A 25004-nucleotide genomic window follows, 5' to 3' on the forward strand; every position below is an offset into this window, starting at 1 on the left:
GATTTTAAATGCTTTAGGTTATTTCTTTTACGATAACTTTACATATAGGTCAAATTCTTTCACTCTAAACCAGGGCTATATAATAGAAATAGTATGCAAGTCACATGCAATTTTAAATTTTTTAGCAGCCACATGTAAAAAAGTAAAAAGAAATTGAGACAATTTTAGTCTTTGAAAGGCCAGTGTATACTTTGTACTTTTGCACATCTCACTTTGGACCAGCTACACTGAAAGTGCTCAATAGCCACATGTGGCTAGTGGTTCCTATATTGGACAGTGCAGGTCTAAACACAAAGGCTATGAATGACTAGAAAGTCAGAAGAATTTTAAAGATAATAATTACAATTGTATCTAACATAGTTGGCTTTGATTGAAGATTTCTGAGCCCCTGGGTGTTTCTGATGCAAACACTAGGTCTAAGAAAGGATGAGTTCTCCTGACAAGGGTAATGACCATGAAAACCCTAAGATTTCTGGATTTTTTTTTTAACTTCTCTATGTTTGTTATTTTTTTCTTCACTGGCCCACCCTTAGCTCCTTCTGAGAAACAACGTAATATAAAATGGCTATGGACATCTAGTAAGAAAGCAAGAAAACAGAAATAGAGATGCATTTTGTTTATTCTGCACTTCATCTAGAGTAGTATCAAAAATTACTTTAAAGCATGCTTATAAAGTTATAAGACCAAAGAACAGCAACCATTGTGGCTGTAATCAACAAATGAACCACAAAAAAATTTTTGATTCTCCTTGTTTAGGAATCAGATCTAAAACTTTACACCTTAGTTTGGATAAGAAAGGTGTTATTCATTTAAATCAGGACTAGAAGATCAAAACTGTAGTTAGATTCCTGAAAGTTAAGAACTTGATTTTTTTAGGCAAATTATTTGACCTATGAAAGCCTCCATTTCTACATCTGTTAAATAGAGTAATAACTACATCATAGAACGGTTACAAAGATTAATAATATTGTGTGTAAGCCTTATAACAGGCAAGTAGTAAGCACTCAATAAATGGTACCTATCATCACTGTTAATCACAAATTATTAAATCCAGGTATTCTTAACCTGGGGTCTGCAGATCCTTGGTTCATGGATAAAACTGCAGGATTGGGGGAATTCCTAAAATTGGATGGGGAAAAAAGATTACATCCCCATTTCCTCTAACCTCTAAGCAAAATTTAGCGTCTCCTCCATTATAAATGCTGGCATTATCACAGTAGTATTAGGATCTGTCACTTTGCACCATGGATAGAAGCCATGGATATTTTCATATTACATTTCTGGTGTTACAGACATCTCAAAATATCTTTTATCACCTTTTTGAAATTCTGGTAGTTATTAGATCTACTGCTAGATCTTGTTAATTAATGCATTAGTAAAGAAGCAATACTATGTTATCAATGTATTGTTTTTAATTTTAATATGATTGGTTTCTTTTGTAATCTTACATGTTTTATTTTTTGCACTTAAAGTATTATTCTGAGAAGGGGTCCATAGGCTTCACAAGACTGCCTTGGCACCAATAAAAAGGTTAAGAATCCCTAAATTTTACTCTATCTCTGCTTCCAGAAAGCCAACCAAGCTTGACAAGTGAGCACCTGTTTGGGTGAGCCCATTCCCGAAGTCTCAGGTTTGTTTTTCTGTGTGTAGCTTGACAGAAAGATTACAGTTCTGGTACCTGAGTGTATATCAATTAACCTATTCGCTAAGCTCACCTTCCACTTATAACTGACGCCTATTCTGTTCAAAGTTCTGTGTTCAAGTTGACAGGCTGGTTTTCTGGTATGTTCCGTTGACACACACCTGGCCCCACTGGACGCCAGGCCGCTGGGGAAGCTGGGCAGTGGTTCTGAAGCGTGGTTCCAGACCAGCAGCATCTGCATCTCCTGGCAGCTTGTGAGATTTGCAAATTCTCCGGTCATAGCCCAGACCTCCTGAAACAAACTCTGGGGTCTATCAAGCTGTGTTTTATGCAGTCCTCCGGGAGATGCACGCCGGAATTTGAGAACCACCGCGCTTGGGAATCGAAGGGGGACCCAACCCTTGGCAAGAGGCGCCCACCTCGAACATTGGTGGAAACTAACATGGCTCCTGCAACGGAGCGGGGTTCAGGGGGGACTGGAATTTCGATGCAGAAAGTGCTGCGGGACGGCCGACGAGTCGAAAGCCAGGGCTAGGGGGCTTGTTTTGCTCCTGCACCCCGATTTCACTTACATTACCCCGAGCCCCGAGGGTGACTGATGGAGATTATCCCCCCAGCACCGACTCCTCGGCGCCGCCACCGTAGGTGAGTGAAGGGGAGTCAAGGGAGAGCCCGCGAGCGCACAGAGCAGACAGCCCTAGACCTGTGGCCTCTGGCCGGACGGACCTCAGCTCCCTGGACCCTTCCCAGCCCGGCTGTCCGGCGCTGGAGGGCGCACTCCCTGCTGGGAATTGAGGTCGCGGAAGCCCGCCAGCCCCCGGCTTTCCGGGCAATGTCGCCTCGGGAAAACTACAAGTCCCAGGTTGCCTGGCGCGGGAGGGTCACGTGGGAGGGGCGGCGGGCGCGGCTAAATAGTCTCCGTCGGCCATTTTGTGGGAGAAGCTGCAGCGCCGCCTCTTGTTTCGCGTCCTCGCATCCGTCGCCGCCGCCTCTTCCTCCGCCTCCTCCTTCGCCTCTTCCTGCCTCCTCCCGGCTTCCGCCGCCGCCGCCGCTCCAGCCGAATCCCAACCCCCGGGCGAAGCGTTGCCTTATTTATTTCCGTTTTCTCGCCACTACAGCCTCCTGACACTGTGATCCGGGCGGGCCCCGCAGGAATTTTATCCCCTCTCCGGCCTCACACTAGTATCGCATGTCCACTATCCAGAACCTCCAATCTTTCGGTAAGATCCGATCGCCGCTGCCCCTCCCTTCCCCCGCGCATCGGCCGGCTGCCCGCCCTCGCCGGCCGCCCGCCCCGACCACCGCCCCGACGGGCCCCCTTCTGCCCTCCCCGCACCCCGAGTGGGGCTTTGTCTCGTTGCCCAGAAAATGGCGACTGGCCCCCTGGCGACCCCCTCCCCGAAGACGGCCGCAGACCCCGGCCCCTCCTCTCGGAGCCCAGGCCGCCCCTGCCCGGACTTTGACCCGGCCCCCGCCTCGCTTCTGCCCCTTGACACCCCTGCGCCCCCGTTGCCGGACCTGCCCTGCTGCTCCGAGGGGCCGTCGGGCTGGGGGGGTCGGAGATCGGCATCCATTAGTAGTCGAAGCTGTTTTTAAGCAGCTCGGGGGGGAATTAAGTGAAAGAAGCGGATACAGGCCTCTGATCTGTCACAGGGCAGCCGGCCGGTGTTCTCTGCTTGCGTGGTAATTTGTGAAATTACGCCTCTTGATAGATACGGATGGATAGATTTGTTTTTACTTTTTGCAAGGCCAGGTTGCGGTTAAGTGATTGGGGTGGGCACATTTGAATGTTGTTGTCATCAGAATGTAATCGAGATGACGCACATTTTTATAGGTGGCTATAAAATTAAGGTTCTAAAATCTTTTATTAGAGAGGTATGTTCGACGGTAATAATATCTACCTATAACAACGTTTTTCTGCTCAAATATCAATGGACATACTTGCTTAAATTTTTCTCTTTTTGTGAGAGTACCTTGGAGGTTTTATCAGTACCCTACCCCCACCCCATCCTCAAAAGAAGCAGAGGCACTAGAACCTTCTTAGCTGACTGTCTAGATTGTAGTTTATCGTCTATCTGGAAATTATTTACTAAAAGATATTTTCCTGCTTTGAAATTTTTTGTATCCCTTTGCAGACCCCTTTGCTGATGCAACTAAGGGTGACGACTTACTCCCGGCAGGGACTGAGGATTACATTCATATAAGAATCCAGCAACGGAACGGCAGAAAGACGCTGACTACTGTTCAGGGCATTGCTGATGATTATGACAAAAAGAAACTTGTGAAGGCTTTCAAAAAGGTAAAGGTGTTAGAAAGAAGAGATTAAAATATAGTTATTGATGCACATCTCTGAATAGGATTGTGGTTTACGCCTTTGCTTGACTGTATCAGTGTGGGTGAAAATGATTGGACCCAAGAAGGCTGTGTCCATTCTCTTAATTAACACCCAGGTATTTATGGCTGGTTTCCCATCTGAAAATAAGATTTACATGGCTTTCAAACAAAATGTGAAATATTTAGTACCTGATGTTCCAAATAAAATCATTTCCTTTATATGACTTGCTGATTCATTTTTAAATTAATTTGAGAGTGTTGGGGGTTACAGGAGACAAAACCTGCTTCTTAAATGTAATCAGGGCTACTGAAATAGTTAATTTTAGTCTTATGGTGAAAGTAGAGCCTCATTGCATTTGCCTCAGTTATGTTGAACATTTATATACTTCTCTAGAAATTTGCCTGTAATGGTACTGTGATTGAACATCCCGAGTACGGAGAGGTTATTCAGCTTCAAGGTGACCAGAGAAAAAACATTTGCCAGTTTCTCTTGGAGGTGAGTGATTAAGTTGCTCCTAAAATTGTATTTACCAGCACTGTGAATTATTTCCTACTTAGTAAAAAATCATCTGAATGAAGTAAATTAGTTGAGTGAAATACCAAGTTGGTACTTAATTTTGAAGGGAGTAGGACCTTTATCCGGTTTGTTTTGTCGTTAGAATGACCTGATCATCCTGTATCTACAAAGAGTGTTTTCTCATATGTCAAGGTGTTCAAATGTGTGTTAAATTTTTTGTTATTAACAGTTAATGCCACAAATAATAGTGTTGCAACAAGCTATTAACAATGATTCTTTTTAGTAACTACTCCATGTTTTCTTAGGGATGACTTTATATACTCCTTAGAGTGATTCTGCTAAATTAAATTTTATTTTGCAGGTTGGCATTGTGAAGGAGGAACAGCTTAAGGTTCATGGATTCTAAAATGAACCTAAATACGTGGAGAATTTCTTGAATATTTTTGTTCTCTAAACGCAGTTTGGCTGCCTTGTGAAATGATTCTCTGCAGTAAATGGACTTTTCATTTATTTAATCATTCAAACTTCCATTCACATCTGCATGATTCCAGAAGACATGGGGTATGTAGGCTAGTAACACATAAGAAAATTGCAGTAAGATGGTAACACAACCCCGTATTCATCTTAACATGTTTCCAATGGAAAATATTTTGTTTTGAGTGTTAATTTGTTTATAGTTCAGTTTATTACTTTTCACTTGATTAAATGTATTTTGTTGTATTAAACCATGTACGTTGCAGCTTAACAATAAAAAAAAATCTGTGAATCCGTTTGTGAGCCATTAGGTTCCCAAATCTAAGCAAGTAAGATAACACATGTATTTTGTCTTCATAATTGGAGTTCTCATTCTGCAAGTATTCTTTCTAATTACCTTCAGCTGCTGTTAAACCCAAAGCTAGAGGAGAACCTTTGTTAATATGTAGCTTGTGTTCTTCATTTACTGACTTAAAAATAAGAATAGAAACAAGAGTATAAACTCAACCAGAGCCAAGAATTTGTCAGAATGTAGTGTTAAGTATTAGCACATTGAATTCTTTTATATGTTTTTATTGGTTATGTTACTGGGCTGCCAGCATAAGTCTGTCCCTAAGTGCCAGATAATACAGTAGGCTCCTGACATAAAATAAATTTAGTCACAGACACTGCCCTGCAAGTGTGGGTGGATGGTAGCACTGTCTTATAGATAGAAGATAGTGGGTTCAGGTTAACTTCACTAGAGTGCCAGAAAGTGACAGAGTTAGGGTGCCAGCCCAGGGCTTCCAGCCAGAAAAGCCATGTTCTGTCACATCATGGTTTTGGTGTGTGTTCCACTAAAGGAATTGAAAGCCACAAGTGATAATGCATGGGGGTTGGGGGTGGTATGAGAAATAATATGATTTGCAGTTCTTATGAGATTTCTGCAGTTAATTTTGAGTTCCAGACTTCTGCTTTTTATTGAGTAATTATTCAGTTATACCAGCCATGTCATTAAAACCATTTAGCCAAGACAAATGCACCTACAGGTGCACACTTTAAGTTAATGCAGTGAGGTAATGATGAGGGGAGACATGTCTCACTTGAGTCACTACATTCTGTACCAGGTAAACCCTTGCCCCTATTTTGACGATAGTGCTTTTGGAAAAACAAAATCAGCCCCCACCGAGTTTACCTCTGAAAGACACTTAAGTAACAAGTTTTGTTATTTTCTCACCCCATCCTAACTCCAATCAAGAAAGACTGGGACTGGGGCCGGCCCCATGGCTTGGCGGTTAAGTGGTGCGCTCCGCTACTGGTGGCCCCGGTTCGGATCCCGAGTGCGCACCAACGTACTGCTCCGGCCATGCTGAGGCTGCGTCCCACGTACAGCAACTAGAAGGATGTGCAACTATGACGTACAACTATCTGCCGGGGCTTTGGGGAAAAAGAGGAGGATTGGTGATAGAGGTTAGCTCAGAGCCAGTCTTCCTCAGCAAGAAGAGGAGGATTGGCATGGATGTTAGCTCAGGGCTGATCTTCCTCATAAAAGAAAAAAAAAAAAAAGATTGGGACTGTTAAGTGAGTACACCAGAATATAGTGCCAAATTTGGTAAGGTCATTTCTGAAAAACATCAATATAATTTGACCAAGAAGATCAAGAGGTTTGGGAGAATTTTCCAACTTATTGGGAAATCCTCACTTTTCTCTCTGTAATGTTTTGTCATGATTCTGCCTCTTGTTGAGAGATACTGTGCGAACAGTTTATGAAAGTGATGAAGAAACTGACATTAACATGCGCATTCAAGTGTTGCCTCATCATCTACTGAGAACCAAGCTAATGCCCAGAAAAGAATTGTCTATTAAGAGAGATTGAACAAAGAAGGTAGAGGGGCAAGGGAAGCTTCATAGATGGGGGAAAAAAGGCCCTTCATCTTGGCACCCACAGATAAGCTCTCAGTCACTGCATCATGTCAGGCTGCTCCCACTGGATGAGACCAAAAGCCTTGAGCAAAACTCGATTTTGTGAGGAGCTCCTTTTCTGATCCTCCCTTCAGCCTGTGAGCCCCAGCCATCGGATTGGACTTGTCAACTGTAGGGCAGGCTCCATCCTTAGAGTAAGAAGAGAGCGTGTACCCTTTCCTTCTTTCTTGTCTTTGAGCAATGCAGTGGAAATGACATAATTAAGAATATCTACAGATTTCTTCAATTTTACTGAAATTGGTCAAAGGATCGAGTTGGAACATCACCCTCATGCGGGAAAGCTATCTGACTGGGAGCTTTGGAGGTGCCTGAGAGCGTGGGAGCAGGGCTAACTGCTCTTGTCTGCTTCCATGTCAAAAAGGGACTATGCGGTGTTGTGTACTTGAGGCAGGAAAATAAATTATGTCTTACAAATGCAACAAAAACTAGCTGAACTGAGCCTCCCATGTGGTAAGGTTTTGATGTATCGTTTCTTTAGTGGTCTGTACTTCCAGGGTGCAAAATGAAAAATGTCAAGTAGAGGACAAGTAGATTTGGCCCTGAACCTCTAGACTTGGCAAAGGACTTGGTGAAGCTGTTAGGACATTGATTGACCTTTGGTTGAGGCACAACCTGGAGTCAAGTGCTACTCGTAATGATGTCCTCTGCCCTTCGGTCTTGGCCCATGTGAGGCTGAGGAAAGCCTGAGGAAGCAGCCTGCTGTACCTGCTTAGGAACTTAAGTAATAGCAACTGTCTTCTGAACCATCCTAGAAAGGAGGCAGCTCTGATCATATGGAAGGAACAGTTCTAGTCCCAGTCGGGGTGGCGGTTAACCAAAGTAACTTGAGAAGTACAGAATGGTAACAGACCTGTGTGCTACCTGTCACCAGCCGGGCTCCAGCTAAAGAAATGGGTAGTTACAGCTCAGGAAACATCAACCTCATTAGATTGCCCATGCAGACGTGTTCCTTTGGGCCTGTGCGGATTCTCTGTACCAAGCCAGAATTCCATGTGGGGAGGAAACAAGGGAGGCATCGCCCTGCCGTAACTAAACCCAAGGGAATCCTCATTTGTGGCAGACTGCAACCAGCTACCCCCACTTGACAGCCAGGTGACATTGCGCTGGTCTAGGATCAAGGGGCCAGGTGAATCAGCTACAATTAAGCAGGAGCAAAGCCATGTAAAGGGCCTTCAGTATTGACAGCCTCTTTCATGTGGCTGTGCAGGCATTTAACTTCTTTTTTATCTGGATAATGGAAGCTTGGAAAAAGAAGAGTCATGAGAGGAATGGCTGTATATCTTCACTCCTGGAAAACCATTCAGAGTAGAATTCGTACCAGTAGAGGAGGGAATGCCAAAATGTCCTCAGATGTTCCTAATCCAGGCATTATCGTGTTAGATGATAGGCCTGTGGGGAGTCTCTGACCTATACGGAGAACTGAAACGGCAATTTAAACTCAGCATTGGCTGTGAGGATGCCAGTGTGGGTCAGGTGGCTCCCCAGGTAGTTCATCAGTTGGATTTTGAACCAGCAGGGGCAACAGTAGATCTGCCATGGTCTGTGGCTGTGCTCCCAGTGAACTGAGGGCACGGTCTGAATCTTGGTGGCCCCTTCATCTCAAAGTAGTGAACAACCTACAGACATTTTTCCATGCAAAAAGCAGTTACATAGAGATAGGCGCCATTCATTCAAGGCACAAGAGGGGACTAAAGTTCAAAGCCAAAATCCCCTACAGGGCATCTAAGTGATCTGGCCCCCAAGCTGGATTTCAGCTACAGCCCTCTGCTCTAGCCTAGGAGTTATGAAGGGCCTGCCCAAAAGGAGGCTGGCTGTAACCCCCAGGTTTTTCTCCCTGTGTCTTTCACCCATGTGCCCAGGCCCCACCTCCTGAGTCCATTGGGCAAGGAATAACATACAGTCTGGAGAGTGGAGATGGAATCAGAAACTACCTCAATCTGTGTCAAGCATGACAAATTCTGTGGGGAAGATGTCAAGGATTGGGAAAGAGGTATAATCCTTTGAAGTAGGAGAAAGGCCCATCCACTCCCTGGTCACAAATGTTCACTCTGAGTGCTTCATTGCCATTGACTTGTTAAAAACTCAGGAAACATTAGCCTGATATTCAGATTAGACTACAGGAACCATTAGCAATCTTGGTAGACCAAGGTTGTTGAACTGAAACAGCATAGGGTACCCAAGGAGTGACTGACTATTAAAGAAGGAAGGATGGGGAGGGGGAGTTGGAGGGAATGAATGGGGCAAGTATGTAGTCCTTTCACTCCCCCTTGTGGCCACTTAAAACGCTTGATAGTTGGCAGTTCACAGTAAATTATGGGAGGTTTCAGTTGTTGCAGGCATCATTAAGGCACCAGCTGACGGGTTTCCTTTTGTCATCCCTCAAATGTTATGCAGAAATTGATCTAGCCAGTCCTTTAGTATTGCAATCCACAAAAATCTACTGCAATTTGCTTTTACCTGGGAGAGACAAGAAAACGCTTTTACGGTCTTGCCCTGGGGATGCATGTAGCCACCTCACCTGCTATCTCCCACAATGTTATTAGAAGGAATTTAATTCAAAAGTAAACAGAGACATCTGTTTATGGCCTCCAGAAAATGGGTGATTAAGCTAAAGAACAATTGAGACTCCTCCTAAATTGTCACCTGTTGAACACAATCTGGGGTTTTACACATACACGTACACGCAACCTAAATATATTGTGTTCTTAATTTAAATCTCTGTCTTAGACAATACACAGGTTAGTGTGCCTTTTTGTCTACTGGAGGCACACCCACGTAGAGGGTCACTTGTCTGGGAAAAGTCGTGACTGGATTCCTTAAAAGCCCACAATACATGATGCCATTCCATTAGGCCTGAAGAACCCAGAACAGGACTCACTTGGAAGACCAGTCGTTAGTAATATACTCACTTGGAGAGCCTCTGGAAGCTCTCACCTTCACAAGAAGGGGCGGCCTCATGAGAGCCCAGTGGTAACCTGGGAATCGCAGTTCAGAAATTTGATTCTACATGAGCCGACGTCAGCATCACGAGTGAGCGCCTGACCAGGGAATCCCCCCAGAGAGGTATTGGGAGCTATTACTTCAGAAAATTTACTATCTCAAACAACAGGTCCTTTGATCCTTTCCACATTTTAACCAAGCATTGTCCTTCATTTTCTAGCTTCCCTGGCAATAAAAGTAAAAATGACTAACCTCTTTTCAACATTTGTAACCTAGAGCTCTGAGTGCTGTTCATGTACCAGCATGTAATTCACACAGACTCCATGACACAGCATAGACGCCCAGGCCCATCATCATCATTACCTCCTTGCAAATACTCTCGTCTCCTTTGATCCTCTCTCCTTCCCTTGTCCTCATTTGTCAAGACCTAACCCTTGTTAAACTCAACCACTGACTCCATACCTGCACAGAACAGCTGACGGTGGCTAGAGGAAAATAATGGTTTTTCTCCCTTTCCCTTCACCCCCATCATCCATCTTGCACAGCTGAAGGCTTTGCCTCATCCATCACTGAGATATTTCAAGCTCCCTCACTTTTCCACCTCCAGATCTTCCCATCTAAGGCAATGCGTGCATGCTCTCCGTCTTCTTTCCTGTTTGTAATGGATGAAGGGTACTTGCTCCCATCAAAACCATCCCCTCCCTTTGTGTCCTGGGTACTGTACCCTCTTCTCCATGAATTACCACTGTAATTACCCTCTTTTTTCTGAATCTTCAATTTCTTCCTCTCTATTGGATTCTTTTCATCACATAGAAATATCCTCTAATATCTCCCATCTTTCAGACAGAAGAAAAGAAAACTTCTCTTGATCTCGTATCCCCTTAAGCTAACTAAACAGCCTGCTTAACATCCATTTGGATGTATAACAAGCATCTCAAAATTAACGTGACTGAAGTAGAAACATTGACTCCATCCTCCACCCCACCTCTACCTCCATCTAGCCTCTTTTCCCAGTCTGCCTCATCTAAGTAGATCACACCGCCATCCACAAATAGCTCAAGCCCCAAATTTTATCATCTTTGAATCTTGCCTTTATTGTGTATACTCCCATCCAATGTATTCAGGTCTTATTGTTTCTATTTGCAAAATATGTCTATATCCATCCTTCCCTCCCCACCCCCGCATCTCCTGACTAGTCCATCCCGGTTCAAGCCATCATTGTCTTTCCCTGGACTATTGCGGTAGCCCCCAAACTGGTCTTCTTGTATCCATTGACCACACAGAAGCCTGAGGATTCTTTATAAAATTCAAATGAGATTATGTCAGTTCTCTGCACAAAATCTTCTAAAGGCTTCCCGCTGCGCTTAATATTAATTCCAGACGTATTACAGTGGCTTACAGGATCCCAGGCCTGTTCCCTGCCTGCCTTCTGCTCTTGCTGTCTACCCCTTGACTCCTCACTATGATTCCAGACACGCTGGTCTCCTACCTTAGTGCATCTGCACTCTGTGTTCACTTTGCCCGGGATGCCCTGCCCACTCTCCATCTCCCTTCTTGTCACTCAGTTTCAGCTCAAACCTCAAGGAGGCCATCCCTGACCACCAAGTCTAAATAGGCCCCCACCATCCATTGCTAACAAAGCAGCTTGTATTTTATTTTCTTCATAATACTTATCTTTATCCACAAATATCTTGTTCATTATTCATTTTTGCTGGTTTACTTTCCATCTCCCCACCACTAATATGTAAGGTACGCGAGAGACACTTGTAGAAGAGGCTGTCAGCGCCTCCCCCATATCCCCTCGGCACTCACCATTCCCCTGCATGTTCACTGGATGCTCCAACTGCGAGCATCTGTGACCTTTGCTTGAGGGCTTTCTCTGGCCACAGGAGCATACTGGGCCTACACAGGGCAGGATGGAAGTACCAGGGGAGTTAACACCTGCCCCCCACTCTCTTCCAGAGGAGCCCTCAACCAATGACTGATGGAAGTTGGCATATAAGTATCCCAGATCCCTTACTCTCAGGTGGGAAAACTTGGGAGCATGTTCTATACTGGCTTCCAGAATTCCCCAGCAAGCTTAGACATTAGTTGCCCATAATGATAATCTGTCAATAAAGTGCCCTTTATTGGCTTCCTTCCATTTCCTGTCTCATTTCCCCATACCTCTACCAGTGCTTTCCGAGATCACCTCTCAAATAAACCACTTGCACTTATATCCTTACCACAGACTTCTGGGGAACCCAACCAAGGACACTTCTGTATCTCTCACCCCCAGTGCTTAGAACAGGGTCTGGAACACAGTGGATGCTCAATAAAGATCTGTTGAACAGATGACTAAATTTCCCTTCCTCTGACTTCCACTCAACCTTTGGGAAATTCTAATATAATTATCATATAATGTAGCTGTGGATCATTCTCAATTTTGAAGGCATTTGGTACCTGTGCATCCCTGAAATGAAAAATGGCTAAGATTTTTGTCATAGGATTGTTTGAACACTATTATTTCTGGCAAACCATCTCCTTACCCCTTCTCTCTTCCATGCTATCTCCCCCAGAATGTGGGAAGAGGAAAGAAATTCAGTTCCAGGAGAAAGAAAGCTGGCAGAATGCCCAGCAGAGGCGTATCCTACCACGGCCTTGGAAAGACCTGGGTTCTAGGCCCCTTTGCCATTTGTCGACGTTATCCTAGTGCCCTAGCCTGCCCAGATGCTGGGTGAGACTTAGTTATCTTCCTATCACAATCCTTCTATGTTGCAATGGACATCTATTGGGGAAAAGATTGGATTATTTAGTTGAAGATGTTGGGAAATTTGGCTAAATGAAGAAAAAATTTGGTCCCTAGTTCATACCATAAACAATGGTGAATTGCAAATGAATTAAAGACCTAATTGTGAAAGGCAAAAATATAAAGGTAATCAAAGAAATCTAGTAGGATATATTGTGACTTTGAGATGGAAAAGGAGTTTTTTTAATTGTAGTAAAATATACCTAAGATAAAATTTACCATCCTAACCATTTCTAAGTGTACAGTTCAGTGGCATTAACACTTCACATTATTGTGCTACCGTCACCACCACCCATCCACAGAATGCTTTTCGTCTTGCAAAACTGAAACTCTGTACCCATTAAACGATAACTCCCAATTCCTCCCTCCCCTCACCCCTGGTAATCACCATTTTACTTTCTATCTCCATGAATTTGACTATTCTAAGTACCCTATATAAGAGGAATCAGATAGTATTTTTCCTTTTGTGATTGACTTATTTTACCTGGCGTAATGTCCTTAGGGTTCATTCATGTTGTAGCATGTGTCAGAATTTCTTTCCTTTTTAAACCCGAATAACAAATATTCCATTGTATGTACAGTCTACATTTTGTTTATCCATTCATCCATTGATGGACACTTGGGTTTCTTCCACCTTCTGGCTATTGTGAACAACGCTGCTCTGAATATGGGGAAAAGGAATTTTTTAACAGGACCCCAAAACACAAACTATGAGGCGACAAATTAATGATTTGGACTCCATTAAAATTAAAGACTTCTTGGTGATGGATGTTAACTAGACTTGTTGGGGTGATCATTTTACAATATATACAAATATTGAATCATTTTGTTGTACACCTGAAACTAATATAATGTTATATGTCAATTATATCTAAAAAAAATTTTTTAAAGACTTCTGTTCTATTGAAAACACACTAGAAAGTTAACAGACAATGAGAAAAGATATTACAATGCCTAAAGCCTATAAAAGATTTAGAGCTAGTTTCTAGACTATAAAAGGAACTCTTGCAAATCGGCAAGAAAAGCCGTTGCTACGTGAGAATGACTTTTTTTCCCACAAGACTCATTGGAGAAAACCCTCCAAAAAGGTTTTCTCCACCTTTTTCCTAAATGTTCAATAGCCTCCATCTTTAAAAATTAATTGATTTGGCAAAATTTTTAAATTTCTGTTTTGCAAAAGCCAAATAAAATAAAATCTAAAACAATAAACAAAGTTTAGAGACAAAAACAAGGTGATACACGTTATTATCAACGTGTATCAGAGTTATTACCCTTTTTTGCAAATCAATTTTTGAAAAATATGTACATATCATATCTTTCAAAAAAGAAATTAGCCTTTAGCTATACTTTGAGGGAAGACAGTTTCACATTTTGAGCTATTAGAACTGCAGATCATTAAGTGAAAGATTAAACTATTTTATTATTATCTCTGTAATGTTTGGTTTTTGCAGATCTTTTGGGAAACTCAGAAAATCCAGAAAAGCTCAAAGAAAAAATAAAAGTTGCCTGTTATTCCACTATGCAGGGAAACACTGTTATCATTTTAGTATATAACCTGATCGCTTTTTTTCTTGATATAATGATTTTTATAATGAAGGTAGGATTAGTTTGTCCATTATCTTTCATAAGCCATTTTGTGGGTTTTTCTCTCTCAGTAACTATTTCCCACATCATTAATTATTCTTCCTCCAGTGGTTGATAGCCCTTGTTCCCTCGGACCTTGCTTCCAGACTGAGGTGTGGAAATTCGGGGTGTGGAAGCCAAACTTCGGAGCCAGGCAGACTTGGGTTTGAATCCCAGGTGTTCCTCAGAACTGTGGGACCTAGTACAAGTCACTGAGCCTCTCAGAGGTTCAACTGGGCATACTAGTCCCTCTCTCCCAGGGTGGGGCGAGAAGCTAAGGGATCTCATTCACGTAGGGTACAAAGTCAACCACCCTCCCGTCTCCCCTGCCTTCCTTCTGAGTGTCATTGGTTGCGGCTGGGAGAGCAGGTTAGCAAACAGTGGTCAGGAAGGGCCAAAGTGGCATTGTTTTGGCCAAGACCCGCACGACAGGAGCCCTCACTCTTTCAAGGGTCGGGAGGAGCATCAGGGAATGCAGAACAGAAAGAGCTCAAAAGAAGTCAGAAAAGCTGTTCTAAAAGGGTGAGCCCGTTGGGACTGGCAGGAGTAGGAAGAAGGAGGGGTCCCACCAGGAGAGAGGGTGGGGGCAGCCTGGAGCCTGCCAGGATTTTCCCTGCCCCTTTAGCAGCAGCAAACAGGAGTTGGCCACATTCTCTGGGCCAGGCAGTGAGCTAGAAGATCATGCGGCGAATGTGACCGTGTCCTTGCCTCCGCATCCGAAACACACAGTCTGGCTGGGCTGGAAGACCAGTGGAAGAGGCAAGTTTCTTTAAAAGGTTTTTAACTATCACACTAAAGAGTATGAGTGTGTCCATGTTTTGTAGCCTTAGGCAGGGCCCGGCAGTTTAGGCTCCAGGAACCCATCTGTGTAAATCCTTGAACAGGCTTATCCTTGAACAGGAAGGTATTCAATTTGAGTGGCATGGAGAATTGCTCAGGAATGGAATCAGTGAAAAACAGGCTCAGAAAAGAGGGAGAAACACATTGGGTCCCAAAGAAACATCGTGGCAAGGTATAGAGTTCCTCCCCAGCCCACTGATTCCTACCCTACAGAAACTTCTTTCACTCCCCCAGCCACCGAGCCTCACAGAAAAGCGCTGGGCTGATCATGTTCCTTCACACCCACATTCATCCAGGCCCCTGCCACATTGTCTATTTTTAACAGTTTTATTGAGATATAATTTACATACCATAAAATTCAACCATATAAAGTGTCGAAACCAGTGGGGTTTCGGTACATTCACAAATTTCTGCAACCATCACCATAATCAATTTTAGAACATTTTCATTATGCCCAAAAGAAACTCCCTATCCATTAGCAGTCATTCCCCATTTGTATGTTTTCCTTTGGAGTGTTTTTAGTTTTTCGGTCCATTTTTAGTTAATTTTTGTGTACTGGTGTAAGGTAGGGATCTAAACTCATTCTTCTACATATGAATATCCAGTTGTTTCAGCATCATTTGTTGAAGGGATTTTTCTTTCCCCCACTGAATAGTCTTTGCACCCTTGTTGAAAATCAATTGCCATAAGTGAGAGTTTATTTCTGGACTCTCAATTCTATTCCACTGACCTATATATCTATCCTTATGCCAAAACCACACTGTCTTAATTACTGTAGCTTTACGGTAAGTTTCAAAATCAGGAAGTGTGAGTCCTCCAAATTTGTTCTTCTTTTTCAAGATTGTTTGGCTATTCAAGGTCCCTTAAATTTCAACTAGTTATGAAGTGTCACTGTGCCTCCCATATGGGATGCTCTGTCCTATGCACAGGTCTCTCTCAGGGACATTGTAGGGAGAGCTTGATTCCAGGGCGACTGAATGCCCTAACCATCTTCCTGGCTCATAGCCTCCCAGTCTCATCTTTATAATGAAGGGTAGCAGAATATGCCATCCTAAAATATGCTACTTTGTTGTTTTTTATTTATTTATTATTTTTGTGTGTGTGTGAGGAAGATCAGCCCTGAGCTAACATCCATGCTAATCCTCCTCTTTTTTTTTGCTGAGGAAGACCGGCTCTGAGCTAACATCTATTGCCAATCCTCCTCCTTTTTTTTCCCCCAAAGCCCCAGAAGATAGTTGTATGTCATAGCTGCACATCCTTCTAGTTGCTGTATGTGGGACACGGCCTCAGCATGGCCGGAGAAGCGGTGCGTCGGTGGGCGCCCGGGATCCGAACCTGGGCCGCCAGTAGTGGAGTGCGAGCACTTAACTGCTAAGCCACGGGGCCGGCCCCTAAAATATGCTACTTTGGCATAAGGATTATTTCGAGCTAAAGGCAATTGAGAAGAAGCAGATACAAGAAAAGCTCTCTGCCCTCCTCCTGTTGCCTAAAAGCAGGCATAAATTTGTAATGGTGCCCCCCATCCCCTCTCTACCAGGAAGGACAGAAGTTAAGTTAATTACAAGAGGCAACTCTAGACCCTTAGCCTGGAGACTGGACCAGAGGAGTCTACATAACCTTACCAACAAGCCCTTTGCTTATTGGTTTCCACATATATTTGCCTTCCCACAATTTGCTGCCCCTAGAAGCTCAAGGTCCTCTTCCTTTTCCTTGTCACTTTTCTAAAAAATTATTGTTCTTTGCTAAGTTGCTACATGGGCCCAAGTTCAACCATCCCTTTGAGTTACTCATCACTGAGCACTCCCAAGTGTATGCGAGATGCACATGTTAATAAACTTTGGTTCTCTCATTAGTCTGTCTTTCATCAGTCTAATTTACGCACCCCCAGTGGAGAACCTAGGAGAGTAGAAGAAAACGTTAAGTTTTTCCTTCCCTGCAACATCAATACCTTCAACTATGTAACCCGGCACTGCCACTCACTGGGCTTCTGAAAGCCCAGCCTGGGCGGAGCCAGAAGCCTCATCCCCAAATGCCTGAGGGCAGAGCAGCTCCAGGATAAACCCCAGTAAACTGTGTGTCACAGAGATTCTCATAGTGATTAGTTTTCCCTCTGCTAGGAAAAAGAGAGAATTTATTTTGAAAATGTTGTTTTCTTTTGCTTGTTTTCCTTGCCAGCAGTCTCCAAATCTAAGTTCCTTGATGGTAATTTAGTGTGGGGGTTGGCAAATTTTTCTGTAAATATTGATAGTAAATATTTTAGGCTCGCAGGCTATATCGACTACTCAACTCTGCTATCGAAGCAGGAAAGCTGCCCCAGATTATGGTCAAAGAATGGCTGTGGCTGTGTTTCCATAAAACTTTCTTATGGACGTTAAAATTTCAATTTCATTTTTTTCATACTTTTCACATGTCACAAAATACTACTCTTCTTTTGGCTTTATCATCAACCATTTAGAAATGGAAAAATCATTCTTTCTTAACTTACTGGTCATGGAAAAACAACCGACAGGCTGGGTTTGGCCCGAGGTCCGTAGTTTGTGGATCCTAATCTAATGTGACACCGTGTTGACTGAAATGAAAAGTCCAGGTGCTATTAGTGAAGGAATTTATTCAATAATCAGCATGAGGAGTTTGAACCCCAGGAAAACAGTTCAGCAGAGCACTCTGGTGCCACTGCTCCGAGACTGTGAGTGTAAGCGCAGCTTACATCTCTTTCACAAACGGTGCACGTGCAGGGAAGAGGAAAAGGAAAAAAAAACTTACAACTAGAGTTCATATATGTTAAAAAAAAAAAGGGGGATAGAGTCCATCTGGGCTTTTCTCTAGATTATACATTGAAGGTAACATAAGCAAGAATGTCTTGTTTATATATCAAAGAAGTTCAGAGATGCTGACGTTATCCGTGTGTGGAGAAAGGCAAGGACCAGGGACGTTAATTATTCCCTCAATCTCCAACAAATGCAGCTGGGAAATGTGGGAGCAAGTTACTCCTTTATCTTGTCCAGCTGGCATCTTCAGTCATGAGGTGTGGGGTTGCAAGGTCATTTTGACACAGGCTGAAGATGGCCTGCAAGGCTGCTTCACGGTACAGCATGGATTTTTATTGTACCGATTTAAAAGCCTATGCAGTTTGCTTGCTAGATTTGCCTGTTAGACCAGGGAGAGCGGTCCCAAAAATCTATCCACAAGAGGAATCCTGATGCTTAAGGAAATCACACTGAACCAAGAAACTTTGGTTAGCAGCTCATTCTGACTAAAACGGCATTTGCAGAACCACAGTTCTCCCTAAGGTGCAGCAGGTTTTTACCTGAAGCCCCTAAAAGTAAAAAGTCGTAGCCCAGTAACAATGGATGAAAGCCTATTTAAAGAAGTGTTTCCAAAACAGGCAGGAGAGGGAGACCTGGGTAAGAAGCCACTTGGCTCCCAAGGCCTTGGGGATTTCCCCACACATAGTCAGGGCCGTGTTAGTGCCTACGTCTAAGACTAAATTTGCATCCATGGATTCACCCAGAGTCACAGAGCACATCCCCGCTCAATTTGGAGAGGGAAAGGAAAAAATAAACAGCGTGTAGAGCTGCCTTTTTGGCACAGGCAATGTTGATGTCACTAAGACTTTTTGTCAAAGGCCTAGATTCTGTCCTGGCCCTGCTGTCAACTTGCTCTGCGACCAGGAGAGGCTCGACAGCCCGAGTGCCCAGCCAAAATCCTGGCACTACCTCCTTCTGGCTATGCGATGTTCGGTTGTTACTCTATGTCCCAAATCTCCATTTCCTAATCTATAAAATGGAGATGATGATGATAACCTCAGGGACTCATTGTGGGTATGACTTGCACAGTACTTGGCACATGGTAAGCATTTAAAAAATGTCAGCTTTCATTATTATCTATCAAATGAGACAATGTTGGTCATCGTAACTGTATGGAAACCAATAAGGTACATGATGTGAAAATGTAGAAGAGTGAGGTCTAAAGCAGAATTTCAGTGGTCTCTTTACAAGCAAGGCCTGCAGAGTCCTGGGGACTGAATAAATGGATGAGGTCTGGGGCAGGGCTCAGAAGCCTGGTTTATGGTCACCTTAGAGACCAAAGTGAGCTTTGACCTTGAGCTGGCTAATCTCTGTAGCGTTGTAGTTATGGCTCCTCTTTTATTCTTATTTGCACCTTTCGTCTTTTTTTCTTGATCAATATTGCCAGAGGCTTATCAGTTTTTCATTATTTTTAAAAAACCAACTTCTTTGGCTTTCTTGACCCTCCCTATTACAAGTTTATTTTCTGTTTCATTAATATCTGCCTTTATCTTTATTATTTTCTTCCTTCTACTTTCTTTGTTCTTTTTTTGGTTCTATCTTTTTTTTTAACTTCTAAAGTTAGATGCTTAGCTCATTAACTTTTATCTTCTCTTCTTTTTGACTATAAGCATTTAAGGATGTAAATTTCCCTTGTGCAGCCCAGAGGTTTTGATGTTTAGAATTTTCATTATCATTCACTGAGAAATGTTTTCTAGTTTCTGTTAAATGTGCTGAAATGTTTTCTAGTTTCCGTTAAATGTGGTGATCTCCACTCCTTGGGGAGCTCTGTGGTCTACCTGCCCTGCCCAAATCTGCAGACATAGGCACCTGCTCACAGCATCCTCCTCAACCTGGTTCATCTTCCCTGCTTGGGTCAAACTCTCTTCAAATATTGTATTTGGAAATATCAGGTGTTAACTTATTTCCTTGAAGATAGCACTTTTTCACTTTCTCATTCTCTTTGTTACAATGTGGCCAGGATGTCTTTACTCTGCCTTATTTAACCACAAATCCCCCGGTGTATTTTGTAATTTGACTAGTTGAAAAAAAAAAAAAAAAAAAATCATAGATGCAGTACCCACATATGGGCAATAGATGGTGGTATTTACCCAATTAAGGCCGGCCCTTGATGATTGCTTATAGTACTTAATCTAATTTCTGTCGCTTGCATTTGAGTTTGTTTTAGAGAAAAGACCCAAAAGTCAGAAGAGATAGAGAGGTTATATGATACTGGCTAAACTCTCATATGCTCCAGGCACTCAAGAAAAAAATGTAACAAATAAAAACTTTGGTTTAAAATGTGCAGAGAAACGTCCCTCTGGTGACTTCTTGTTCCAGAAGTCCAGGAGAGGAAGAACATTTGCTTCCTGGTGTCCTGACGTCCAAGTGAGCTGCTCAGCCAGTCCCTGGAGATGGTTCCCTTGGTGCAGTCACCTGGCTGACTTGTTTTGGATTGCAAATGAGCAGTCCTCCCAAAATACACTTTCGAGGGTTAAAAAGGTTAGATTGTCTTTAGTTGGGGACAATTTCCCACCAGAGTGAAATTGGATGTGCAAGTGACGGTATCTGAGGAAGGGCATCTGCCTTTGAATGATTAGACCTTTCCAAGGTATGAATACCCCCATGTTTGCGTTCTCTCTCTCTCTCTCTCTGTCACATGACCTCTGCTGGAACCACAGCCTCCTGAGTGCTGCTTGAGTTTAATGCAATTAAGAATCACCTGGTGTCCCACTTCTGGATATGTATGCAAAGGAAATGAAATCACTCTCTTAAAGAGATATCTGCACCCCCATATTCACTGGAGCATTATGCACAATAGCCAAGATATGGAAAAAACCTAAGTGTCCATCAATGGATGAATGGATAAAGAAAATGTGATATATATATACAATGGAATATTATTCAGCTATAAGAAGGAAATCCTGCCATTTGTGACAACATGGATGGACTTTGAAGACATTATGTTAAATGGTATAAGTCAGATAGAGAAAGAAAAATACAGTATGATCCCACTTATATGTGGAATCTGAAAAAGCTGAATTTATAGAACCAGGAAGAATGGTGGTTGCCGGGGCTGAGGGGTAAGGGAAATGGGGAGATGCTGGTCAAAGGGTACAAACTTCCAGTTATAAGATGAATAAGTTCTGGGAATCTAAGGTACAGCATGGTGACTGTAGTTAACAATGCTGTGCTGTATACTTGAAGGTTGCTGTGAGAGCAGAGCTTTAACATTTTCACCTCCACGACAACAAAATGGTAATTATGTGAGGTGAAAGATGTGCTAACCAACCTGACTGTGGTAAACATTTCATAACACATATGTGTATCAAATCATTAAGTTGTACACTTTAAACGGACACAATGTTATATGTCAATTACATCTCAGAAAAGCTGGGAGGAAAAGAATCACCAAGTGATTTCATTAAAATGCAGATGTTGACTCAGGAGGTTCTGCATTTCTAACAAGCTCCCAAGTGATGCGGGTCTGCCAGCCACCCTTTGAGTGGCAAGGGTTCATGGCAGTGGTATAATGACAGGAGTCAGTGTGGCGGCTTCAGGGAAGCTCCAGGATTTAGCATCAGAAGCTCTGCATTCAAATCCAGGCTCCACCACCTTCCAGCTGTGTGAACTGGTCAAGCCAGCTAACCTCTGACAGCCTCAGTTTCCTCAGCAGTAACTTAGGGATAATTACTGTTAGTGACATAACGGCTACTATCGGGGAGAAATGAAGTGATGTGAGTATGGCACCAAACTCAATGCCTGGCCATAGAAGAGGTCATGCTTTTAGGAAATGTAAGACTTATGCATAAGACCATAATGTGAATACTGATGTAGAACACCCTGGGCCACTTATAGTTTGTCATGGAAATGACCTATGGAATCATTTTCCAAACCCACCTGATCATTTGAACGACCTGGGACACAGTGAAAAATGCAAACTCTTGAGACCCATCATCTCCCAGATCCTGAGTCAGAATCTCTGAGGAGGAGAGGGACTTACGTTTTAACAAGTGCTCAGCAGGATTCTTGAGATGAGGCAAATTTGAAACATTAGCATACAGAATATAAAAATATGAAAAAACCTGCCTCTACTCTAGGAACTAGGGAAATATACCCTCCATCTGCCTGAAATGGCAGCATTTTTCTATGGGCTTTCAGAAAGATGGGGTCAAAAGAAGCTAAGAAAGACAGCCCCTACCCTCTAGTGAAAGACAGATGAGGAAGGGAGTGGAGGAGACCCGTCACCAGACAGCCCACAAACGCCTTAACTCGGAGGGACGGGAGCAGGCCTGGGACAGGCCTCCAGGCTTCCATCCGAGGACCAGTGCACTCCCGTGCTCTCCCAGAAGGCAGGGCTTCCTGCTTGGCTGCAGGGAGACCACTGCACCCCATTCCTTTCTGGGGGCTGCTGCTTCTCCCAGGAGGATGAGCAGAGGGAGGCAAATCAGGAACACGGAGATATTACAATGTTGTGCAGGACATTTTATCATTATCATATCAAAATTTAATATAAGAATTCCTTTCCCCCGTAGCAATTCCACTTCTTGGAATTTATGCCACGGAGAGAACCAGACAATGGGACAAAGCTGAATGCATTCAGATGTTCAACGCACCATTGTTTGTAAAACTGAAAAGTTTGAAACCATCAACAGGAGTCTGAATTGTTAAATACATTCGAACCAAGGAGAATTTAGGCAGGCCAAGAGTGGGAGGCGGCAAGCTTCAGAAAGAGGGCTCAGCAGACACCGAGTGCTCCCGTGAGTGAGTGGCTGACCAGCGTGATGAGAGCACAGGGCGCCAGGGGAGTGAGGTTGGAGAGGTGGGCAGATCAGACAGGGCCTCGCAGACCACAGCGAGAAGCATGAATGTCATTCTGAGGCACTGCTGTATTTTAAGCAGGGGAGCAGCCTGAGCCGTTTATCGTAAGAAGCTGACGGTGGCTGCTCTGCAGAGAGGAACGTGGGGGAAGCAGGAGTGGAGCTGAGGAGGTCCACTTGAGGCTACTCCAATGGTCCAGGTAGGAGATGGTGGCAAAGAGGCAGGGAAGTGGGTGCATTAGAGACTTGTTTGGGGGATGTAACTAACAGGACTTGCCGTTGTCTCGGATGTAAGTGGCAAGGAAAAGATGACTCCCGGGATCCAATCTTTAGAAACTGATGAGAAATCTTGAGAAACTCAGTGTCTGGAAGTGACATTACTGAAACGAGGAAGGCCGGGGTATAGGCACAGGATTGAGGAATGGAAACGAGAATTCAGTTTGAATATGTTATGGTTTTAGAAGGCTTAAAGACATCCAATTGGAGATGTAAGCGGGTAGTTGGATTTATAAGTCTGGAGCTCAGAGAAGACATAAATTCAGGGGCATTAGCCTATGAATATGTTTAAAGCCATGGAATGAATGAGATTTTTAGAGAGAGAATGTATAGAAAAGCAAGCCCAGAAGAATCCAGAGGGGACACCAAAAATGCTAGTTTCAAAGAAGTATATGTAGTGTGACATCATTTTGTTTAAAACTTAAAAAATTAAAATTATATCTTAGTATATACACAGAAAAAATCTGCATGAATGTTGACCAGATTGTTCATAGTGATTATCTCTGGATGGTTGGTTGGGGGGCCTTTCACTTTCTCCATTATATGTTTCTGTTGCATTTGAATTTTTATAAAGAGCATTTTTATAACTTTTGTACTGAGAGAAAAATAATAAATAGAGTTGTTTTAAATGATAGCGCCCATTATTGGTGAGGATGCTGTGAAGCGGGCACATGTGTCCTCTTTGGAGAAAGTGTAAATTGGTACAACTTTCTGGAATGAAACTTGAATGAATTTCATTTGAATGAAATTACATGTCAAGGGCCTTAAAATATTCAGATCTTTCCACTTGCAGGTACTTTTCTTACAGAAATCATCAGAGGTGGGTGGTAGGAACCATGGAAACGTTTTGATAATTTTAAGATGATGATTTGGCCATGAGCCCATGAGTCCCATAAATGCCCCAAATTTGGCTGGGTCTAGCCATCCCTTATCCCCATAAGCCCACTGAGCGAGCTGTGTAGACAAGGAACGAGGAACACGCAGGGCCCTAAATTACCGCTTGATCACTCTCCACTGTGCCTGCACCTCCCCCTGTAGATCTCCAGGGAGCCTGGCTCTTTGTCCATGGCCCCAGGGAAGTTTCCTTCTCTCAACTCCAGCTTCTGGAGGGACCTGTGAGATGGAGAGATGGCCAAGTCCACCCTGAGAAGACAAGCTTTCCCTGCATGGTTGAGAGAATATCAGAGAGAGGGGACATGCTCGAAGTCACCAACTTTCAACAGGTTTGGTACCATGGAATGTCACCCTCCACCCCAACCACCAAGAAACGCTTATTATTAGACTATAGCAGAGGCTGACTCACCCTGATTCAAACACACTTGAAGCTTCAGGGCGCTCACCCATCCAGGCCTCCTCCAGGTCCCTGAGCCTAGATTTGTGTTCATACGTTTTATTTTTCTTTTCTTAAAGAGTGTCTCTAAAATTGCATAAGCATCAGGTCCCTCCCTGCAGACTGGGGATGTTCCTGCTTTTGGAAATTTGAGCTGGGAAATGGGGAAATAATCAAACGGTTAGTGGCAGACACTGCAGCTTTCTGAAAGGAGGGACGTGAGAGGCTCTGAGGAGAGCAGGAGCAGTGGGCAAGCCGGAGATTTGTCTAAGCTGGAATTATGAGACATCAGTAAGCAGGGAGGGTGAAAATGAGGGTGAAGATGCCTCCTGGGGCTGTGCCAAGGAGCAAACGAGTAAATGAGATGATGTGTATAAAGGTCTGAGCGTGTGCTCAGCACAGTGAGTACTTGCTAAACTTTATTATTATTATGATTATCATCGTTGATGTTACCATGAAGATCTGCAGACTCCATTTGCTGAGGTCCCTGGGGCTGCTGTGAGTCCAGTTTCAGTCACTCTACAGCCCAAAGGTCCAGGGCCAGTGTGTGATGAGGCTGGCACCTGAACCTAGAGCGTGGATTTTCTGATCTTCCAGTGATTTCTCTGATCACTGGAAGCTTGGCACTGGATGGAAAAGCTGGCTTATCAGTTCCAGTTAAAACTATGGAAT

The 25004-nt window shown here is 43.4% G+C and overlaps 2 protein-coding genes across 2 annotated transcripts in view; both read left to right on the forward strand.

The window, feature by feature from the left end:
• The window catches only part of RPL14 (ribosomal protein L14), a 169161-nt gene that overhangs the window by 34585 nt on the left and 109572 nt on the right, over positions 1 to 25004 (forward strand). The window lies entirely within an intron of this gene.
• EIF1B (eukaryotic translation initiation factor 1B) lies at positions 2597 to 5259 on the forward strand. Its single transcript, XM_058555539.1, has 4 exons — positions 2597 to 2862; positions 3778 to 3941; positions 4371 to 4472; positions 4855 to 5259. Exons 1-4 carry the CDS (start codon positions 2832 to 2834, stop codon positions 4897 to 4899), a joined length of 342 nt encoding a protein of 113 aa, XP_058411522.1. The 5' UTR covers positions 2597 to 2831; the 3' UTR covers positions 4900 to 5259.

The sequence above is a fragment of the Diceros bicornis genome, chromosome 2 (genome assembly GCF_020826845.1).
Source record: "Diceros bicornis minor isolate mBicDic1 chromosome 2, mDicBic1.mat.cur, whole genome shotgun sequence".
In the NCBI taxonomy this organism is placed as follows: Eukaryota; Metazoa; Chordata; class Mammalia; order Perissodactyla; family Rhinocerotidae; genus Diceros; species Diceros bicornis.

Coding starts and splice junctions, on each gene's coding strand:
- EIF1B (XM_058555539.1), top strand. CDS start 2,832: ATGTCCACTATCCAGAACCTCCAATCTTTCG. Junction 3,942..4,370: donor TTGTGAAGGCTTTCAAAAAG/GTAAAGGTGTTA, acceptor ATACTTCTCTAG/AAATTTGCCTGTAATGGTAC. Junction 4,473..4,854: donor TTTGCCAGTTTCTCTTGGAG/GTGAGTGATTAA, acceptor TTTATTTTGCAG/GTTGGCATTGTGAAGGAGGA.